The 16,331-nt window shown below is 51.5% G+C and overlaps 5 protein-coding genes across 6 annotated transcripts, besides 4 other annotated features; 2 read left to right on the forward strand and 3 right to left on the reverse strand.

Annotated features, from left to right (window-relative positions):
* Positions 1-2,319: 2,319 nt before the first annotated feature.
* On the reverse strand, positions 2,320-4,209 carry EKO05_0005522 (uncharacterized protein; the record flags this gene model as incomplete). Of its 2 annotated transcripts, XM_059636620.1 has the most annotated exons (2): positions 2,320-2,596; positions 2,662-4,209. In XM_059636620.1, 2 exons carry the CDS (start codon positions 4,207-4,209, stop codon positions 2,558-2,560), a joined length of 1,587 nt encoding a protein of 528 aa, XP_059492603.1. The 2 variants fall into 2 exon arrangements, with proteins under 2 accessions (XP_059492603.1, XP_038798536.1); XM_038946014.1 differs by having other exon boundaries at positions 2,320-4,209.
* A 442-nt stretch (positions 4,210-4,651) lies between these two features.
* Positions 4,652-5,035: a mobile genetic element.
* Positions 5,021-5,352: a mobile genetic element.
* A 1,410-nt stretch (positions 5,353-6,762) lies between these two features.
* EKO05_0005523 (uncharacterized protein) lies at positions 6,763-7,060 on the forward strand (the record flags this gene model as incomplete). The annotated part of the gene is made up of 2 exons (XM_059636621.1): positions 6,763-6,818; positions 6,871-7,060. 2 exons carry the CDS (start codon positions 6,763-6,765, stop codon positions 7,058-7,060), a joined length of 246 nt encoding a protein of 81 aa, XP_059492604.1.
* Positions 7,061-7,317: 257 nt separating this feature from the next.
* On the reverse strand, positions 7,318-8,211 carry EKO05_0005524 (uncharacterized protein; the record flags this gene model as incomplete). The annotated part of the gene is made up of 3 exons (XM_038939999.2): positions 7,318-7,493; positions 7,542-8,054; positions 8,103-8,211. 3 exons carry the CDS (start codon positions 8,209-8,211, stop codon positions 7,318-7,320), a joined length of 798 nt encoding a protein of 265 aa, XP_038798537.2.
* A 607-nt stretch (positions 8,212-8,818) lies between these two features.
* Positions 8,819-8,850: a tandem repeat.
* Positions 8,851-10,376: 1,526 nt separating this feature from the next.
* On the forward strand, positions 10,377-10,751 carry EKO05_0005525 (uncharacterized protein; the record flags this gene model as incomplete). The annotated part of the gene is made up of 1 exon (XM_038946015.1): positions 10,377-10,751. The coding sequence occupies one exon, from the start codon at positions 10,377-10,379 to the stop codon at positions 10,749-10,751; it is 375 nt and encodes a 124-aa protein (XP_038798538.1).
* Positions 10,398-10,421: a tandem repeat.
* Positions 10,752-12,055: 1,304 nt separating the features above from the next.
* EKO05_0005526 (RNA helicase) lies at positions 12,056-16,251 on the reverse strand (the record flags this gene model as incomplete). The annotated part of the gene is made up of 2 exons (XM_038940196.1): positions 12,056-15,901; positions 15,952-16,251. 2 exons carry the CDS (start codon positions 16,249-16,251, stop codon positions 12,056-12,058), a joined length of 4,146 nt encoding a protein of 1,381 aa, XP_038798539.1.
* Positions 16,252-16,331: the final 80 nt, after the last annotated feature.

A 16,331-nucleotide genomic window follows, 5' to 3' on the forward strand; every position in this document is an offset into this window, starting at 1 on the left:
TGTAGAAATATTTCATTACTTAAAATTCTTGTGCAGTAGTCTGAAGCAATCCCTTAAAGCATAATGAATTTCTGTACAGATGCTCCTTTATGGTGCATTGATCTGAAATATGTCCCATCCATAAGCCCATCGATGTAAATGGGGCCGAGGAACAGGAATACTTCCCCCTTTGGAGGAAGCACATATGGCGAAGACCCTCCAAAAAGTGCTACAATCACATCTCCTTCAAGCATACACGACGGGCCGATACCACACGCCTCGCAATCTACTTGACACGGTTTTTTTCCTGCGCATCCAATTTGAGTAGAAGAGTGTACCGTTGTCTTGATCCAACGCACGTTTTGCCATCAGCATCTATGACGTACGCCTGGTTCAAAGGCGCACCAGGACATTGGGGACAACATATTCTCACGATGTGATGGACGTAGTCGAGGACGTCAGCTGTGTATTGTTGCCTTCTCTCAGTGGTGGCGCTTTCGAAGGGCTCCCCAGGTGCAAGGTATCCATTCGTTAAGGTTCAGGCTGTCAATAGCAAGATTTCCCCATGATCGTAACAGCTCGATCGAATTGGCTGGCTACTCTTCCAGAATGCAGAGAACGTGTCGTAAAAACTGGGGCTATCGCTGCCTTCTGCCCTGGTATTTCGAGTTGTCGGCCATGTTGTAGACGAGACCCAGGAAGCACGGCTGTATATTGATCCATGCACCGGAAGCGAATGCTTCGAGGCACTGCACGGGTCGAACGTGCTATCATAACTGATCAACGCTCTTAAACATCTAGCTCTAAACACTCGCCTAATCTTTATAGGACTCGCTTTGTTTCGTCCTCTGTAGTCCCAACGCGGCATCCAAGACGAATACACACCGTCCGGGTAGTAATCTTTAGGGTTTATAGTGTGATATAGTAATTCAAGATCTTGTATCGTTTGCGAGATCTCAACGGCGGTATCGTGGTACACCTGTGCGGCCGATTTGGAGTAATCAACCTGAATCATCGTAGGATCATACCCGGCACCATCATCTATTAAGCCTAGTAGACCGTAGAATTTATCTTATGAACCATTAGCAACATGATCCCTGAAAACATCCAAGACGAGCAGCAGATCACGCTCCTCCAATAGAATAGTAGACAGTTCGTTGTTGCAAATAACCTTCGAACTAATTAAAAGTCCTTGAAAAAAATCAGGATTCGTGCTCATTGCAGCAAGTAGGGACAGTGCGACCTTCATGATGAGGTAATAGGACATTCGTATATGGCCATATATTGCGTGGAGTGACGACCTGATTTACGAGCTAGAACAATTTCCTGAACACACCATATACGCTCGAAGAAAGCTGCATCGAAGAAATTCTGGATGACATCTGGGGATATTCCAAGGGGAGGTAGATCCGGTAACTTATCCACAAGACGGAATAGGAGTTTAGTGTCGTCTTCATCGATACCAACAAGTGTCTCAAAATCGACAAAGAAGTCGGAGATAGTTTTTAGTGCGGCCTCGGTCAAAGCAGCTTCTTCGTGGCTTGATTCGCCAAGATGGATGACCGTATTGGTAGCTCGAGAATACACTCGGCCCATTAGGGGTACATGGACGTTCTTTTCTTCAACATCGATCTGATTAAAACACAATGCGTCTGCTCAGATGATCTCTGGATGTGTAGAATTGCGCATCCTGTTCAAGGCGTTCCGGAGATTCTTGGTAACGCAAACAACGAGCCCATTACAGGTCACCGCCGCCACGTCGTTTGGGTCGCCCCATACGTAGGAGAGTGCTTGATACCCGGGTGCTCCAGAGACTTCGTGTTGGTGCAGCTCGCATTCTATGGGGGCGTCGTAATTGTTCGATGGTTGAATCTTGAGTAACCGGATGCTGTGAGTGGGTAATCGCACAGGATACAGCGTGCTTGATGCCATCCGTAGGCCGTACGTGAATGATTGGCCGTCAGCTGTGACCACGCCAGGGCTACGCGTGCCACTCGGATCCTTGTAATCCATTCCGGAAGCATGCATAGGCTGTTTGATGGTATAATGATGGTTCCGAGCGTGTTACTGCCTGGAGTCAGGAATAGGCCGGGCTGCGGATCACATGCAAGATTCCTACCCTGGGATAGATGGTGGGTTTGACGTGCAGAAGGAGTTCATTGGCCAATTTATCTACGAAGGAGTATCTTGTGTTGCAACGCACGCCATACCTAATTGGACTCATTTGGTGTAAGACCAAATACCAACTCATCTATGGTCCGTATCCAGGTCATGTAAAGAAGAGCAAAAGTCAAGCTTGCCAGCATGAGTGCCGTGAAGATAAGTTCAAAGTAATCAACTTCACCCAAGTTTGATCGTAGCAGTCTCAGATCCCAGAAGGTCCCACGCTACCTTTTCAACTATACCAAGGCCTTTCCTATGCAAGACATCGCCCACCGAGATGATCCACATAACATTGTAATAGCTTGAAATGCAGCGAGGCTGTGTAGAGACGCTTTCACACATATGTGCGTACAGATCAGATTCCTCTTTCAGCCGATCAGAGTGGTGAATCTCCGCCGCCGAAATGGCAATAACATCACACAAGGTATTTCTCGCCACTTTGTGCCTTATCCCACTGGTCACGATGAGCGCCCCGATGACTTGGTCAGCGTGCAACAACTGTACGAACCGATGACGGACATGTTCCCTGTAGTTTGTCCTCTCCTTCATCATTGTCGCTCCAAAGTAGAGGGTGGCTTTGGGTGCAACACAGTGCAGGACGGCGGTGTCGACAGCATCGACGGGAGTTTCGAATTCGCCAACTACAGGTAATGGATACGTATACTTGTCTTCTTCAGACGAAGTGTGCGTGAAGTAGTCAGCCTCTTGATGAGAATGTCGCTTCCATCCCTTTGGCGTTGCCGCTTCAGAAGAGGCACGAAGGGCTTGGTACTCGTAGAAGCCGTTCATCCATGTGTTGATTTGTCCGTGTACCTCAAATTTTGCGATCGGCGACAATGTAGCCATGGGATTCCAATGCCGATACTGGTTTGTTCTGTAAACTCCCGGATAGAACGGAAACCACTCTGTGAGGCAACCAATCTCGCCTTTCCAGCCGTACCAGGACCAACTTGGCTGATCGTCGCGGCGTGTCAGAGCGGCACTGGGCTGCCAGAGTAGTGCTATGTCGAAGAAGAACCGTGGACATCCGTGGATTACGCCACCTGGGAACGTAGGTCGAATAACTTCAGTTGCTCCTGCAAATGCTCGTACTATGTCTCCGTCGAACGTCAGGTTGCGTGCCGAATAGTCTTCCACTAGCTGACCCCATAGCCGCAGTGACGGCATTGACGACACGGTAGACATCATGCCCATGGGGTAGCCGATGTGTTTGCGTTCTGCAGGCCACACGACGTTCTGATCTATAGAGGGCGAATCGTTCGATTTCTCGAGCCACAGACATCGTCCGCATACCCAGGATACAGTACCTTCGAATATCAAAAGTCGACGCGAGAACACCGCTTCCTGGAAAGTCCAACCACGAGATGCCCACACTGAGTCGAACGGGAAGTGTCCATCGTTTGGGTCAGAAGCTAAGCGTAACCGAGCTGGACCTCCTACTCCAGGCAGCCCGTGGCTTGCGTCCATACCTCCAGCGGCCACAAGGGTGAAGTCGGCGCTCGCGTATATGCAAGCCATAGCTCCAAGCACTTTGGCCATCTCTGCCGGGCCCGCATCTTGGACGACGCATAAGTAGTCGACCCACACGTATCTTTCACCCAACGCAAGTACGAGTTGCATAGTATCGCGGATCGTGTCTGGGACGGCAAGGTTGCGCAAAGATCCAGGCTTCTTCAGGTCGTTGAAATTTGACTGCAGCAACCGCACCGTCTTGACTTTGCCCCAGACGTACGACAAGGCGATGTAGGTTACTGATATACCCGACTCAACCAGGCAGCCATCTACGACGTCAATCAGGATGAGGCTGCGCAGTTGTTTTGACAACGCCTCTTTGTAGTCATCGTTACAAGCAGATCCGTGACTCATGCGGCAGACGTGTCGCCAGTTGCGGATCCGATCCAGATCTATTGTGCCATCAGGTCCATATTGCCGCCCTGGATGCTCGGACTCTATCGAGCCAACGTCTGAGCTGGCGTCTGAGCTGTCGTCCACCGGCGGTGTGTCCTCACGTCGACCACAGTCCTCAGTAGAACCCGCTCCTGTTACAGCATTTGTAGTAGCGATCATTGGTGTCTGATGGCCTCAACCAGGCAAGGCTGACTTCACGCTTATCCAAGCTGAGTCGGCCGCGCCGTCAGGCCCAGGAGTTGCATTTCGCAAGGCGTAGTGCGCGCTCAGCAAGTGTAGCTAGGTGCAGCTTAGGTATGTGACGATGCCTGCAGGCGCTTCGAGTGTGAGATTTTGCTGGGCGTCTGATTTTGCTGGGCGGCGGCTGGCTATAGTTGGGGGGGGGGGGGGCTAAAGTTGTCAGAGCGGTGAGTCAAGAGCTGGCGGCCGCCACCCTCCAAGAATCGCTGCCTACGAAAACGGCCGCTCTGCCTACACAATCTTTTTGGTGTGGGCGGCGGTTTTGCATAGGCCGCTCTCCTGTATGAGCAGCGATTCTGTATGGGCGGCGCCTGCCAGCCTTCTGTTGTCCCGACGTAGAAGACTGAGACGCAGACATAACGTGTCTCACCACCTTCCCAGCCACACCACCATCCCGTCCACCCCACCAAAACCCGCTACATTTGGCGTGCAATTACTCCACAACCACGCGGTCAAATTTAGTAAGGATTGCAACCAAGACGGATTAGATAGCTCTACATTAAGTCTTGTTGTGGCCTTGCACGTGGCATCTGCTACACGTTGGTGGTGCAGCGTCAACCTGGGACGCCTCTTCAACCATATTAGTAGCCTGTGATATAAATAATTAAGCTTCCTCAACCTGTAGAGCTCCCCTACGTGCTATATACTGTCTACACCTTATACGTTTATATTATTAATATTAATTTAAGGCACGTAGCTTAGCATTTTCTTAAGTTAGGATTGTTGCTAACTAGACTAACCTAACGCGTTAATACACTTAATTGTTGTTACCTACTTACAATTGCCTGGCTAAATAACAATAGCATAACTAGATATGCTAGAGCTAGTAGCAACCTTAGACGTTAACGCGACACCTATTATAAACCTAGTCTTATTAAAGTTGTAGATGTCCTTGTTAGGTATCCTATACATAACGTGTGTCTCCTCTACTAGCTTGAACTATACGCTAATCCTAATAGGATCCTTACAGCGTGCTTGCTGTGAATAGAATTTCCTATTCTACTTAGTCTTGAGTATAGGCTGGGTGTTGACAAATTGTGACACCCAGTTCTTGCTAACAGGTGGTGGAGGTGGATTTTGGCTGCGGCTAGTAAGTAGAGTGTCCGCTATACGTCGCACGTCAATAATCTATATGGGGGGGGGGGGGGGGTCAAGGTCTAGGATCTAGTCTACAAGAGACTGCTCTTTTTTTTGTCTGTAGCTTTTGCTGGTGGAGGTGGGCAACAGCTTTTGGCCGTGAGCCGGGGAGGCGGTCGCGGAACATTGTAGAGGTTTAAAGCCCTGCGTTGAGGCGTCCATCTTGATAGACCTGTGCAGCAAGTAGAAACCTGTCTTCTTTTTGAGGCAATTGAGGCTGTAGTTGTTGAGTCATTGGGGTCGACGTGGGCGCGACGCATAGGATTTTGGTGGGGCGGACAGGATGGTGGAGTTACCACAAGAGACCTGTCAGCGACTGGTCGCGCAGCCAAGAAGCCAATGAGTGCCTCGCGGACGAAGGGTACATAGTTGGGCGACAGGTTGTTGATCCTTTCGCAGGTGTCGTGCGAAAGCATTGAAAGGGTGCTCGTGATGACTTCATACTCACAGACTTGCCAGGCTTGGAGAACCTCGGTATCACCTGCTGCGACGATCGTTCACTGCAACACCAAGCTGGTCCTCACAAGATTGATCCCTAGCTCGAAGCTTGCGCAACCCGCCCCACATTCATCCCCGCCCAGAGCTGCCACAGCCACTGTGGAGCCCCGTCAAACACACACAACACCAAACCTCAGGGAGTCCACACTTCTCACGCACCTCAATGCCTTGGCTGGTTGAGCAGCCATACACATTGGTGGTAAAGTTGTACAGCCTGAGGCACAAGATCGTCCGTGTCCGGCGCAGGGCTTCAGCAATTGACTGCCTCGGAGCAAAGGGAGGCTCGTCTCGAAAGACCGACACTGCGCCTTCACGATGCCATCAAGTCGCGCAATTGCATATAACCCCTCGTCAAGCTGTGTGTGCACGAAAACAAGTCGCCGGCTCGGTCCGGGTACTTTTCCGTGATGAACATGACCTCGCGAGAGCATCGCCTGATTACCCGAAACGGTAACGTTACAGGTGTGACTCCTCACGGCTCGGTAATATGCTTGTGACTCTTTGGGCTTGTATAAGACAGCTGCTTCCCGCTTCCAGCTACTGCATCAAAAGACACAACCACAACTGCTCCGTTCTTCCAGTCCTCTGAACTTTTTCGCTAATAGTCAACCGAGTCGTATCCGAGCTTTGCTCTCCTCTCCATACGACCGAGCAATCACAATACACCACCACAATGCCTCCAATCAGCCAATTCCCGCCTGCGCGCATCTTCCTTAAGGCCCCAGCTTCGAGACCAGCGCCAATCTCCACAAGCTCAATAAGATCGCCTTTGACATCCAGCCCACCAACGCCAAGATTCACATCTCATTCAGCAACCACTTCAGCATCCGGATCACAATGCGCGGCGCAAAGCTCGAACGCGACAACGTTGAATGCGAGCTCACGAAGATGAGGTACGCACATGCAATGTTCCCTTTGTAAGGATTCAATACTAAAGACACGCAGCCATCACGCGTTATGCCCTTGTGTGCACAGTATCAGTAATCTCTTTCTTTTCAAAGCGATCCAGAAGCCGGTTCCAATTTTTGATTTCAGCGCCTATATATTCTCGACACCAACCCTTTGGGTGTTTCCGGGTCATGTGTTATGGTGCAGTACGTCGATGATGTATGGCGATGCGGTTCCGCAACATTGACACGCGGCCAATCAACCATCAGTATGCAGAAGTGTATACAGCTCTGATGGCTCATTGATTCGCACCAGACGCACTATAGCTGCGAGCTGAAAAGGCCTTTTGTTTTTTGCCAATGCGTGGCAACTAGATACCCAACATAACTCTGTTATGAACTATGATATACTACTTGAGACTTAAGCATTTCCATCAATGACTAAGTGTGATGCCATCAATCTTCCTCAACTCGGCTCGTCATACTTGTTCACTCACGTGCAACCCTAGAACAGACCGCTGTGCAGGTCCCTACGCTTATGCGGGTCTGCTGGTGCAGCTCCACCACCCGTCAACAAATTCGTCGCGTTACGGACAATCGACGTCGTGGACAAGATGGTCTGCAGTGTGATGGAATGATTCTTCTTAGTCCAGCCCAGCTCTTCCGGCAGACGTTCGTTTTCTGTAGCTAATCAGTGCCCACCGTCACCGAGGACGATGCGATACCTACCGAAGAAGTACACCATCAGATCTTTCGGCACTGTGCCGACGTTCGTATCGCCAAACGCAATGATCGGTGCAGCTACCTCGCCCAGACTGAACTCCTCTGTCGATGCGCTGAAAGTGTAGTTGTCGTTCGATGCCCGGCTCACCAGCTGGCGGAAGATCTTGCTGTGCGCAAGCTGCTTCGCGGTAACCGTCTCGTCCGTCCACCACGCCTTCGACGTGTCGAATACCGTCTGGTTGAAGACGTGATTGTTGCCGAATGCCGCGTCAGTGCGAGACAGACTTGCGTCGTGCTCAAGCACATTGTGCACGTTCAGCTGCTCGAGCGTGAAGAACGTCGCGTTCGGCTCTGGGTTGGCGATGATGGCTTGCTCCCACATGATGCCGGCGAGAGTTGAGTCGAAGTTGAGACCATCGCCTAGTCCTTTGACAACATTCTCCTTGGTGAAATTGCGGCCGTCGCGAGGGAGGAAACCGTGGTTCGTGAGCGTGTTGAGCATGGGGCAAGGGCCGCGGACTGGGGGTTGTTAGGGGCGGCAGTGTGTGTGATAGCACCAGGGCTTACAGTCGTCGGGACCACCGGGGATCCATTCGTGGGGGTTGTATGTGCCGTATTGAGGCTTGCAAGAGACAATGGAGGCAGTTGCTGCAAGGCAAAAGATGTTCTGCTTCATGTTGACGTGCATTTGTGGGTTGAAAAGAAGGTAATGAACGAAGAGAAGTATGAGTGAAGGTGTGATGCTTATGCGTGGAGAAAGATATGCAGTAGACGGATTGTATGATTGGAATCGATGCGAGCTGAATAACTATAGCAGATAAGGAGTGTGCATGCCTTCTTAAACAGCTTGCGAACAAGTAACGTTCACACCAAGACCCTCCGCGTTCATCCGTACAATATACGCGTAACGCTTTCGCACTAGCCTCCATAAAAACTATACCTTACTCTCGGTACCAGGCAGTATACTTCGTCACCCAGCATCCTTGAAGCATACACGTGGAACACTCCTGCAGCCACGCCTTCCCTGAACATATGGCGTCGAACCGGAAGATCATCAAGCTCTAGCGCCTCAAAGCTTTTGTTTTACGCTCGAGAGCAGCGAATGGAGGCTTTCCTAATGACGGCTGACGTACAAGCCTGGGGCGCGGATGGGGTTGAAAGATTGCAGGTGCAACGTCAAAAGGAAACTTGTAGCACTCGTCGTATATGGTAGATAACCGAGTACGTATACGACGGCAGTGTTAGCCCGACTGAGTTAGTGCGTAGTGATGTAATCCTTGATCCGCACTCGCGATTCAACTCGCTCTCGCACTCGTGAACTCTTCACTCAAACGCCGAATGTGCGATTGGTTGTCGAGCACGCGGTAGTCTCATACAAAGCAAAGATGACGAGTCTTTCGTGGATCCTTGATGGGTCTTCGCAGTCGTGGACGACGCTGTGGATGCGAGGCCCAACACGGGTGCTTTGTTGTCCTTCCTTGTTCCTTACCTTATAACATACAATTCCGGCATCCCGGCTATAACGCGGAAAGGGACGAGTGATATATACTGCTCTGACAGTCTTTAGGAACTCTGATCGTCCTCAATATGGCATAATATTCTCATCTCCAGGAGCCAAGCAAGGTCACAGCAGATCTGATGAGTCCTCACTACACAATGTGTCGCCTTCATCCCCACTCAGGGCTGTCATGCCAGACGCCTCGTGACACCGCAAAGAAAGCGTCTGGAATTCGATTGGTCTGCGACATGCTCACTCTTTATCCAATGCATGGGCGAAGTACGGACTACAACAAGACCATACTCCTCATCCGACCATACTTCGCTACATGGTTTGGATCCTCTCTTTGACAAGTGATTGAACTTCTACTCCACTCGGATCCCAGGTGTAGGCATGTCGTACTCAATGGACGAAATACTAACAAGCGAACAGTACATTTGGTAGGTCGCGGTCACCAGCGTTAGCAGAGGGGACACTGCCAAAAAATCGTGCTTACAGCATATTTTGATGAGGGTTTGGACACAGCCCCTGAGTCCAGACACGTCCATGTTGCCCACACTCGAGAAGCCATCGATACAGATCAACTGAGCGCCATATGCGTTTGGAAGGGAAGTTACTCTTGGGAACCTAGCAAGCGATTCATGGCTGCTCTACAACAACCTACAAAATAGCGGTCAGCTCAGCAACCATGGCATATCTCCAGCATTACATGGCTTTGTATGGAAGCTCGGTTCGGTCAGGTCCGGTCCAACGACGCTTCCGCAACCGCACACAACTTTCTGAGCCCCAGAACAATGCTACCAACATTCAGAGACATATTTCTGCTATTGGACAACTTCGTCAAATCCAGAGAGGAACTCTTCTCGAACCATACGAGGGGGGCGTAAGATGAAGCGAGCGATGGCTCCTGGATGATCTGATTGGTCATCTGCAAACGCCCACTGATTTAGCGTGAACCAATTCCTGTGCGACATTGAAGGTTCACGACTACGCTAAGGCACTTCAGGTCTCCCCTCGCAGATGGTCAAATCCGCAATAGGAAAGTGGGAGGATGTTCGTTGTTCGGTGTTGCTCTTAAGGACAAGGCGTTGTTACCCCTCGTCGTTCACGCTATTCTCGACCACACATCCTCGTCTTGCCATTTTTACACTCGTTGCATCTGCTGCGTATCGTCTTTTTGCGAGCTTCATCTCTAGAAGCATCACAGTCACTACTGCTGTTCTATTGTACGCGCTTGACAGCCTCGATCATTTTTTCTGTAGCAATAAACCGTAATCCCACATAACGGAGACTCACGATCGCTACACAAAAACATCAGAAAAATCGCAAACTTTCAACTCTCAATGTCTACATCAACCTCAGTCCCCGCCGCCCCGCCCGCCCGCTCGTCTAATGCAGATGGCTGGAGTCCCCTCGCCATCATCGGCATTGTCGCAGCCATCATGGTACTCCTCCTGTGTGTACCTCTCATCGCAATATACCTCCGCCGATACGAAAAGAAACGATGCAAAGAAATGGTGAAGGACTCTGGAAGCAGAGGTAGCTCAAGAGGAAGCGATGGGCTCAGCCAACTACAGGAAAGCCACAGCCTGAGGAGTATTCTCGTGACGAAGGAGCTTCAGAGAGTGAGCTTGAAGCTCAGCAAGCCTGAACAAGCTCACATGCAGGGGAGAGGGTGGAGTAACGCCGAGGTACAGGGAGGCGGATGGCGCGTGTGACGTGCATCTACCCACCCTTACAAATTCCAATACGAAAGACATGACCTTCGACTTCCAGAGCCCATTGATTGGGTTGGGATGGGTAATACGATTAATGGTAGATTTGCGATAATTTCGACATATTGTATTACTATCCTAGACGTTCGCTCTCCTTATCTTCTAGCAATCAATCCTTCTTCACATTAAACACCTTTCTGACCACACTGACACAATACGGATCCAGAACCCTCCGCCCCCAAGCCATGCCATGAGCAAAAGCTCAACGCGCTGTTGTAGCAACATCGTTACCATCACCGCTTCCTCCTAAATAGCGCCAAACACCCTCAGCTTCTTCTCTGTCCCATAATGCTTGCTCCACCCTTCCCTCCTCTGTCAACTGCTCCACAACACACATCTCAGTATCCATATCCTCCTCAAAATCGTGCACCTCCCCTGGTAACACTCCAAAAAGCTCGTCAAGCTCCCGCTCTGTGTAGTTATACTCTACCTCCCTCAACCTACTAAGATGCACGTTTCGTCGCGCTCGTCTCGATATCATACGTAAATCAGAGTCCCACCTCCCAGGCTTAGCGTGTGGTATATGTTAAATACCACCAACCGCGTCCAAACTGCCAAGCTGCTCAATCTGCTCTCGCGTGGGCTCGCGACCGACTCGGTTTTTGCGTCTCGCTGCCAGCGATCGCTTCTCAGGAAGGTTTGGAGCTCGAGGCGGGAGCGGCGTAGCTTGCGCTCTGCGCGTGTCTGAACAGTGCGAGGGGTTCGGTGCGTCTGGGGGAAGTGTCCGGCTGTGGGTGTGGTGGGACGGGATGGTGAGCAAGGGAGGTTGCTGGTGGAGGTGTTTTGGCGCACTTGTGAGCGTGTTCGACCACTGATGGGGCCTTGATGATGTGTGTGTGTGCACGGAGTGAGCGTTCGAGAGCTATGCAGCATGTTCGTGAATACCTGCCGTGAGACATGTCCAGTTAGCCGGACAGAGGGAACGGAGTCTTGCCTAACTGTTGCTCAGCAATCGGTGATGTCGTGTGGGTATTCAGTTGATGCAAAAGTAGGCCAGGCGATTTCTGTCTGTTTATCAGCAGGTACAAGAGAGCCAAAGCATGTCGTATTAAACAAAGGAACAATCATTGACATGCTCAATCAACATGACCTTAGCTATAGGGGATGAGGAGAGACAAAGGCAATGTGCAGTCGGTGAGATTCTATCAGGGAGACATGGCATTCGACTGTTATTTGCTTCGCACCATTATCAGTTAAAGCTTTAGGAGCGACAATGTCGGGTCGCTCATCCAACAGTTCTACCTAGTCTAAGCATCCAGACCATCCCTCTCGACCAGCCTCCTCACAGCCTGCACGATATCTCTTTCCCTCTCCCCCATACCCTTCCCGGGCTCCTTCACCATGCCCTGCAATACTCTGTCCAACATTCCTCTCAACCTTGAAATCAGTACACCAATCCTTGCCCATCCTCTCAATCTTATCCACTCGTCAATCACCAATCCTCTCCCCAGAGTGTCAACCTGTATCTGCCCAGCGAACATGAGCAGACTATACGCATTAAACGGCGTAATGTCCCTGATAAAGACTTTGCTTGTCGCCATTTTGTTGAAGTACGCGACAAAGCTGGCGTTTGATGGGAAGGTCTGGGAGGAGAAAAGCGTAGAGCTGGGGTGTACGAAGACGCGCCCGTTATCTTGATTGAAGTACTTGATTTCGCGGGCTTCGGGGTCGAGCTCAACAGCGCCGGCGATACCGGCTGCGAACTTCTTGTCTGGTAGCTGAATGCGTGCAATCTGCGGGTTGAAGGATCCAGCAACAAGAGCACGCAACAAGGCATCGTTGCCATTCTGGGCGTTATACACGCCTTGTGTTGAAGGGCTGGTAGAGGTGTAGTTATATGGTATGAAGGAGATCTCTTTGAGGGACGAGAGGTACTGCGAGCGGTTGGATGCGATGTCGAACATGGTTTGGAGGTTAAGTTTGTTGTCTTGACACCAGAATTTGAGATCGCGGGCGGAAACACCTTTACTGCGGAATGCGGCCCACTGTTCATAGGCTCGAAGGTCGACAAGTAGATCGCCTTGGTTGTCTGAGAATGATGCGCGGATACGGTTAAATTCGTTCCTGGTATCTTGGTCTCTCTCTCGGGGTGAGATGAAGGGACTGCGAGCAGTCAACACTGCTGCAATAGTGAGAGCGGCCTCAAGACAGCCGAATGTCGCGCCGTAGACAAGAAGCTTGCTCAATCGGAGGTCAGCTGGAATCATAGACATGTGCCGGCCAAGGGCAGTGAGCTCGTTATCGGTAATGGCTCCCATCTGCGAGAGCAGCTTGACCGCGCCTTCGACTGCGGTGCTTTCGGGTGGCGTAAGAGCCGAAGCAAGGAAGCCTGAGACGTCCTGTACACCCATAGCCTTGATAGACAGACACATTTGCTCCAATGGAACGCGCCTGATTTCGGGATCTGGACGCTCCAACATCTTAGCCTCAGCATTGCGTGTGTACAGCTTGTAGCAGTCGCCAGCGCGGACACGGCCAGCACGACCACGACGCTGCTTACAAGCGGCTCGTGAAGCCCACGTTTCGGCAAGTCGGACCATATTGTTCTGAGGGTCATAGCTCGTTTCTTTCACACGGCCAGTGTCGATGACAGCCACGATGTCTTCGATTGTGATAGATGTTTCTGCCACGTTGGTTGCTGCAATAACCTTCCTCTTCCCCGCTGGAGGCAGTGAAAAGACGCGCTTCTGGTCAGCAGGCATAAGCGAAGCATGCAGTGGGAGGGCGTGAAGATTCGAGAAGTTGCTCAAGGCTTGTATCGTTCTGTCAATCTCCATTGTACCGGGAAGAAAGATCAAAATTCCGCCGTCCTTGTCTCCAAGTTGGTGGTCGATGTATGCGACCGTTTCTGCAATTAAATCGTAGTTGATACCAAAGCCGATGCTACGCAAATTGGCGGAGAACGACTTGTTCTCGGACTCGTCGTCATCACCAACATAGCCTCTGAAGCCTGTCAAGTGCATGACATCGTCAACGTAGTAGTCCGTCACAGGGTGTGTGCGGCCAGCGATTTCAACACGGCCTACAGGCCCTACTTCCCTAAAGTAAGCCTCAAAGACTTCAGCGTCCAGCGTCGCACTCATCAAGATAACCTTGAGGTCTTTCCTGGTGCGCAGTATCTGGCGAAGAAGTACGAGAAGGAAGTCGGTGTCCAGGCTGCGCTCGTGCACTTCGTCGACGACAACGTGGCTGATGTCGGCGAGGGCAGCAACAACGTCGTCAGCGCCTCCCCCCGACGTTTGAAGTCGTCTCAAAAGGACACCGGTGGTGACGAAGGTAATCTTGGTGATGCCAGGTTTTTGCTTCGACTCTCCGCGAATGGTGTATCCAATCTCATCGCCAACTCGAGCGCACCTCTCGTCGGCTACACGATCAGCAAGACCAAGGGCTGAGATCCTTCGTGGCTGGGTGCAGATGATGTTGGCGACTGCACCGAGCTGTCTGTGTATCAGGTCATCCAGGACAAACTGCACTGACTGGGTCGATTTGCCAGACCCAGTCTCACCTGAGATGATAGTTACGTTGCATCTGTTGACTGTTTGCACAATCTCATCCCTCAATCTCCACGCGGGAAGTGACTGTCGGGCACTCATCATCTTTTGCTGCGCCGGCGTGCCTTGCTTGGCCTGCCAATCGGCAAGAACCTGCTGGCTGGCAAGTGTTGCTGGTTTCCAATCAATTGGCCTGCGACCTCTGTCTTTCCTCTTTCGTGCTTGGTTCTGCTGCTCCACTGAATGATCTGCTGCGGCGAGACCAGACGATACGTCGGCTAGTCGACCGGGGTTCTTGAAAATCTCGCCTGCATTCTGTTGCACCCAGTCTATGATGTCGTAGATCATAGGCATGCCAATGAAATTTTCCTCCGCATGTAGTAGCGCCTTTCTTATGATGCTGAGCCGGATGTAAGCAGGGATAGCTGCCTCGAAAGTAACGATAGGAGCAACGGCTGGGTAGGGTCCAAACGGTTTTCTGGCTTGCAGGATGAGGCGCTTCCCTTGCTGTTTGATGTCAAGCTCAACGCGGCACATCGTGGGCGAAGGCCTGGAAAAGAGTTTGTCGTAGATCGCTTCCAAGGAGGACATCTCGGTTTCCCAAGGGTCATCTTCAGGCAGGACATCTGGCTCGTCTGCGATGGCAAGATCTGCCAGTTCCTGCGCAATATCTTTGTCGTCATCATCTGGTCGTAGAAGACGGGCCTGGAGCAATGCTGCTGCTCTCCTTTCGTCTCCGCCCTGGATGTCGTAGGCCTCCTCGCATAGTTCGATGGAGTATCCTGCTGCCGCGAGGCGCTTTACAGCCCCCTCTCGCTTGAGGTTTGAGCTGGCCATGCTAACGCCGGCCACGTAGCCTTCAGGTAAACTCCAGGACGGTAGATCGTCCTCTGGAACATGGATCAGAAGCCATTCGAGGATCTCTTCTCGATCCTTGCAAATGTCGGCAGCTTCCTCTACGTGACTTCGACGGAAACCCAAATCTGTGATCTCGTCCTCGAGCCGTATCCTGGTGTTCACGTCCATCTGAACGCCATTGGGGTTCCAGAGAGCGTCACGACGGATGAGGCGCTCGACCTGCTGCCTTGTCCTCTTACCCAGCTCAATCTTGGGTACGCGCTCCCAGCCTCTCATCAAGTTCTTCGCAGGCCCTATCCATGAGCCCTCGGCGCTCGGCATAGACATGCCAGGCTTCAGGTTGTGTGCCTTTTGGGCGTCGTCTCGCTGCTTCTGCTTCTTTTCTCGCTCTTTCGCAGCAGTTGCCTTTGCTTTCTCGCGTTCAGCGAAGCCGAAGAAAGGATCTGCCTCGTACATCCAAGCTTTGCCTTCCTTCTCATCTCGCTTCTTGAGTTCGGCAAATGTCCCTTTCCACAAGTCCTTGTATACGGGAGGCAGCATCATGTGCAGGTTCTTCGCGCTGGCAACACGGAAGAGAGCGTAAGCGGCAGCAAAGTTGCGCGCTTCGATAGCGGTGGGCTGGTGCGCGGGTTCTTCGAGCTCGGCAGGAATTTTGATTGGAGGCAGAGTTGTGACTTCTTGTGTCTTTGGGTGCTTCTTCGACAGGATCACAGCATAGGCAAAGTGCTTGTCGCCATCTTTGCGCTACTCAAGTCAGCCATCGACCTCATCTGCCATAATCAAGAACATCTTACTATCCTGTAGTCCGGCTTCCCCCACTGCTGCTTCTGCAGGTGCTCCGAGAACAGATTGACGGGTAGCTTGCCTGTCCATGATGCTCCAGCAATCAGAGTCCTGATGTCTGGCTTCTTAGGACCCTCTTCAGCCTGCCCAGCGACGCCCTTGCCTTTGCTTTTGTCCTCGCCCTGCGCGGAGCCTTCGCCTCTCTTCTTCTTGGGCTTGCCATCGCCGAAGACGATGAAGCTGGTGTCGTCTTCTGGTGGAGGGGCCTTCTTTGCAGGCTTGCTGCGTGGTGGATGCGCGTTCTTCGGCATGGTCACAGTCTAACGTGTCACTGTAAAGATGTACCCAAACTCCATGGGTAGCGAACGGGTCGATTTGATGTGGAATCACG

Source organism: Ascochyta rabiei, chromosome 8, assembly GCF_004011695.2.
Source record: "Ascochyta rabiei chromosome 8, complete sequence".
NCBI classification, from domain to species: domain Eukaryota; kingdom Fungi; phylum Ascomycota; class Dothideomycetes; order Pleosporales; family Didymellaceae; genus Ascochyta; species Ascochyta rabiei.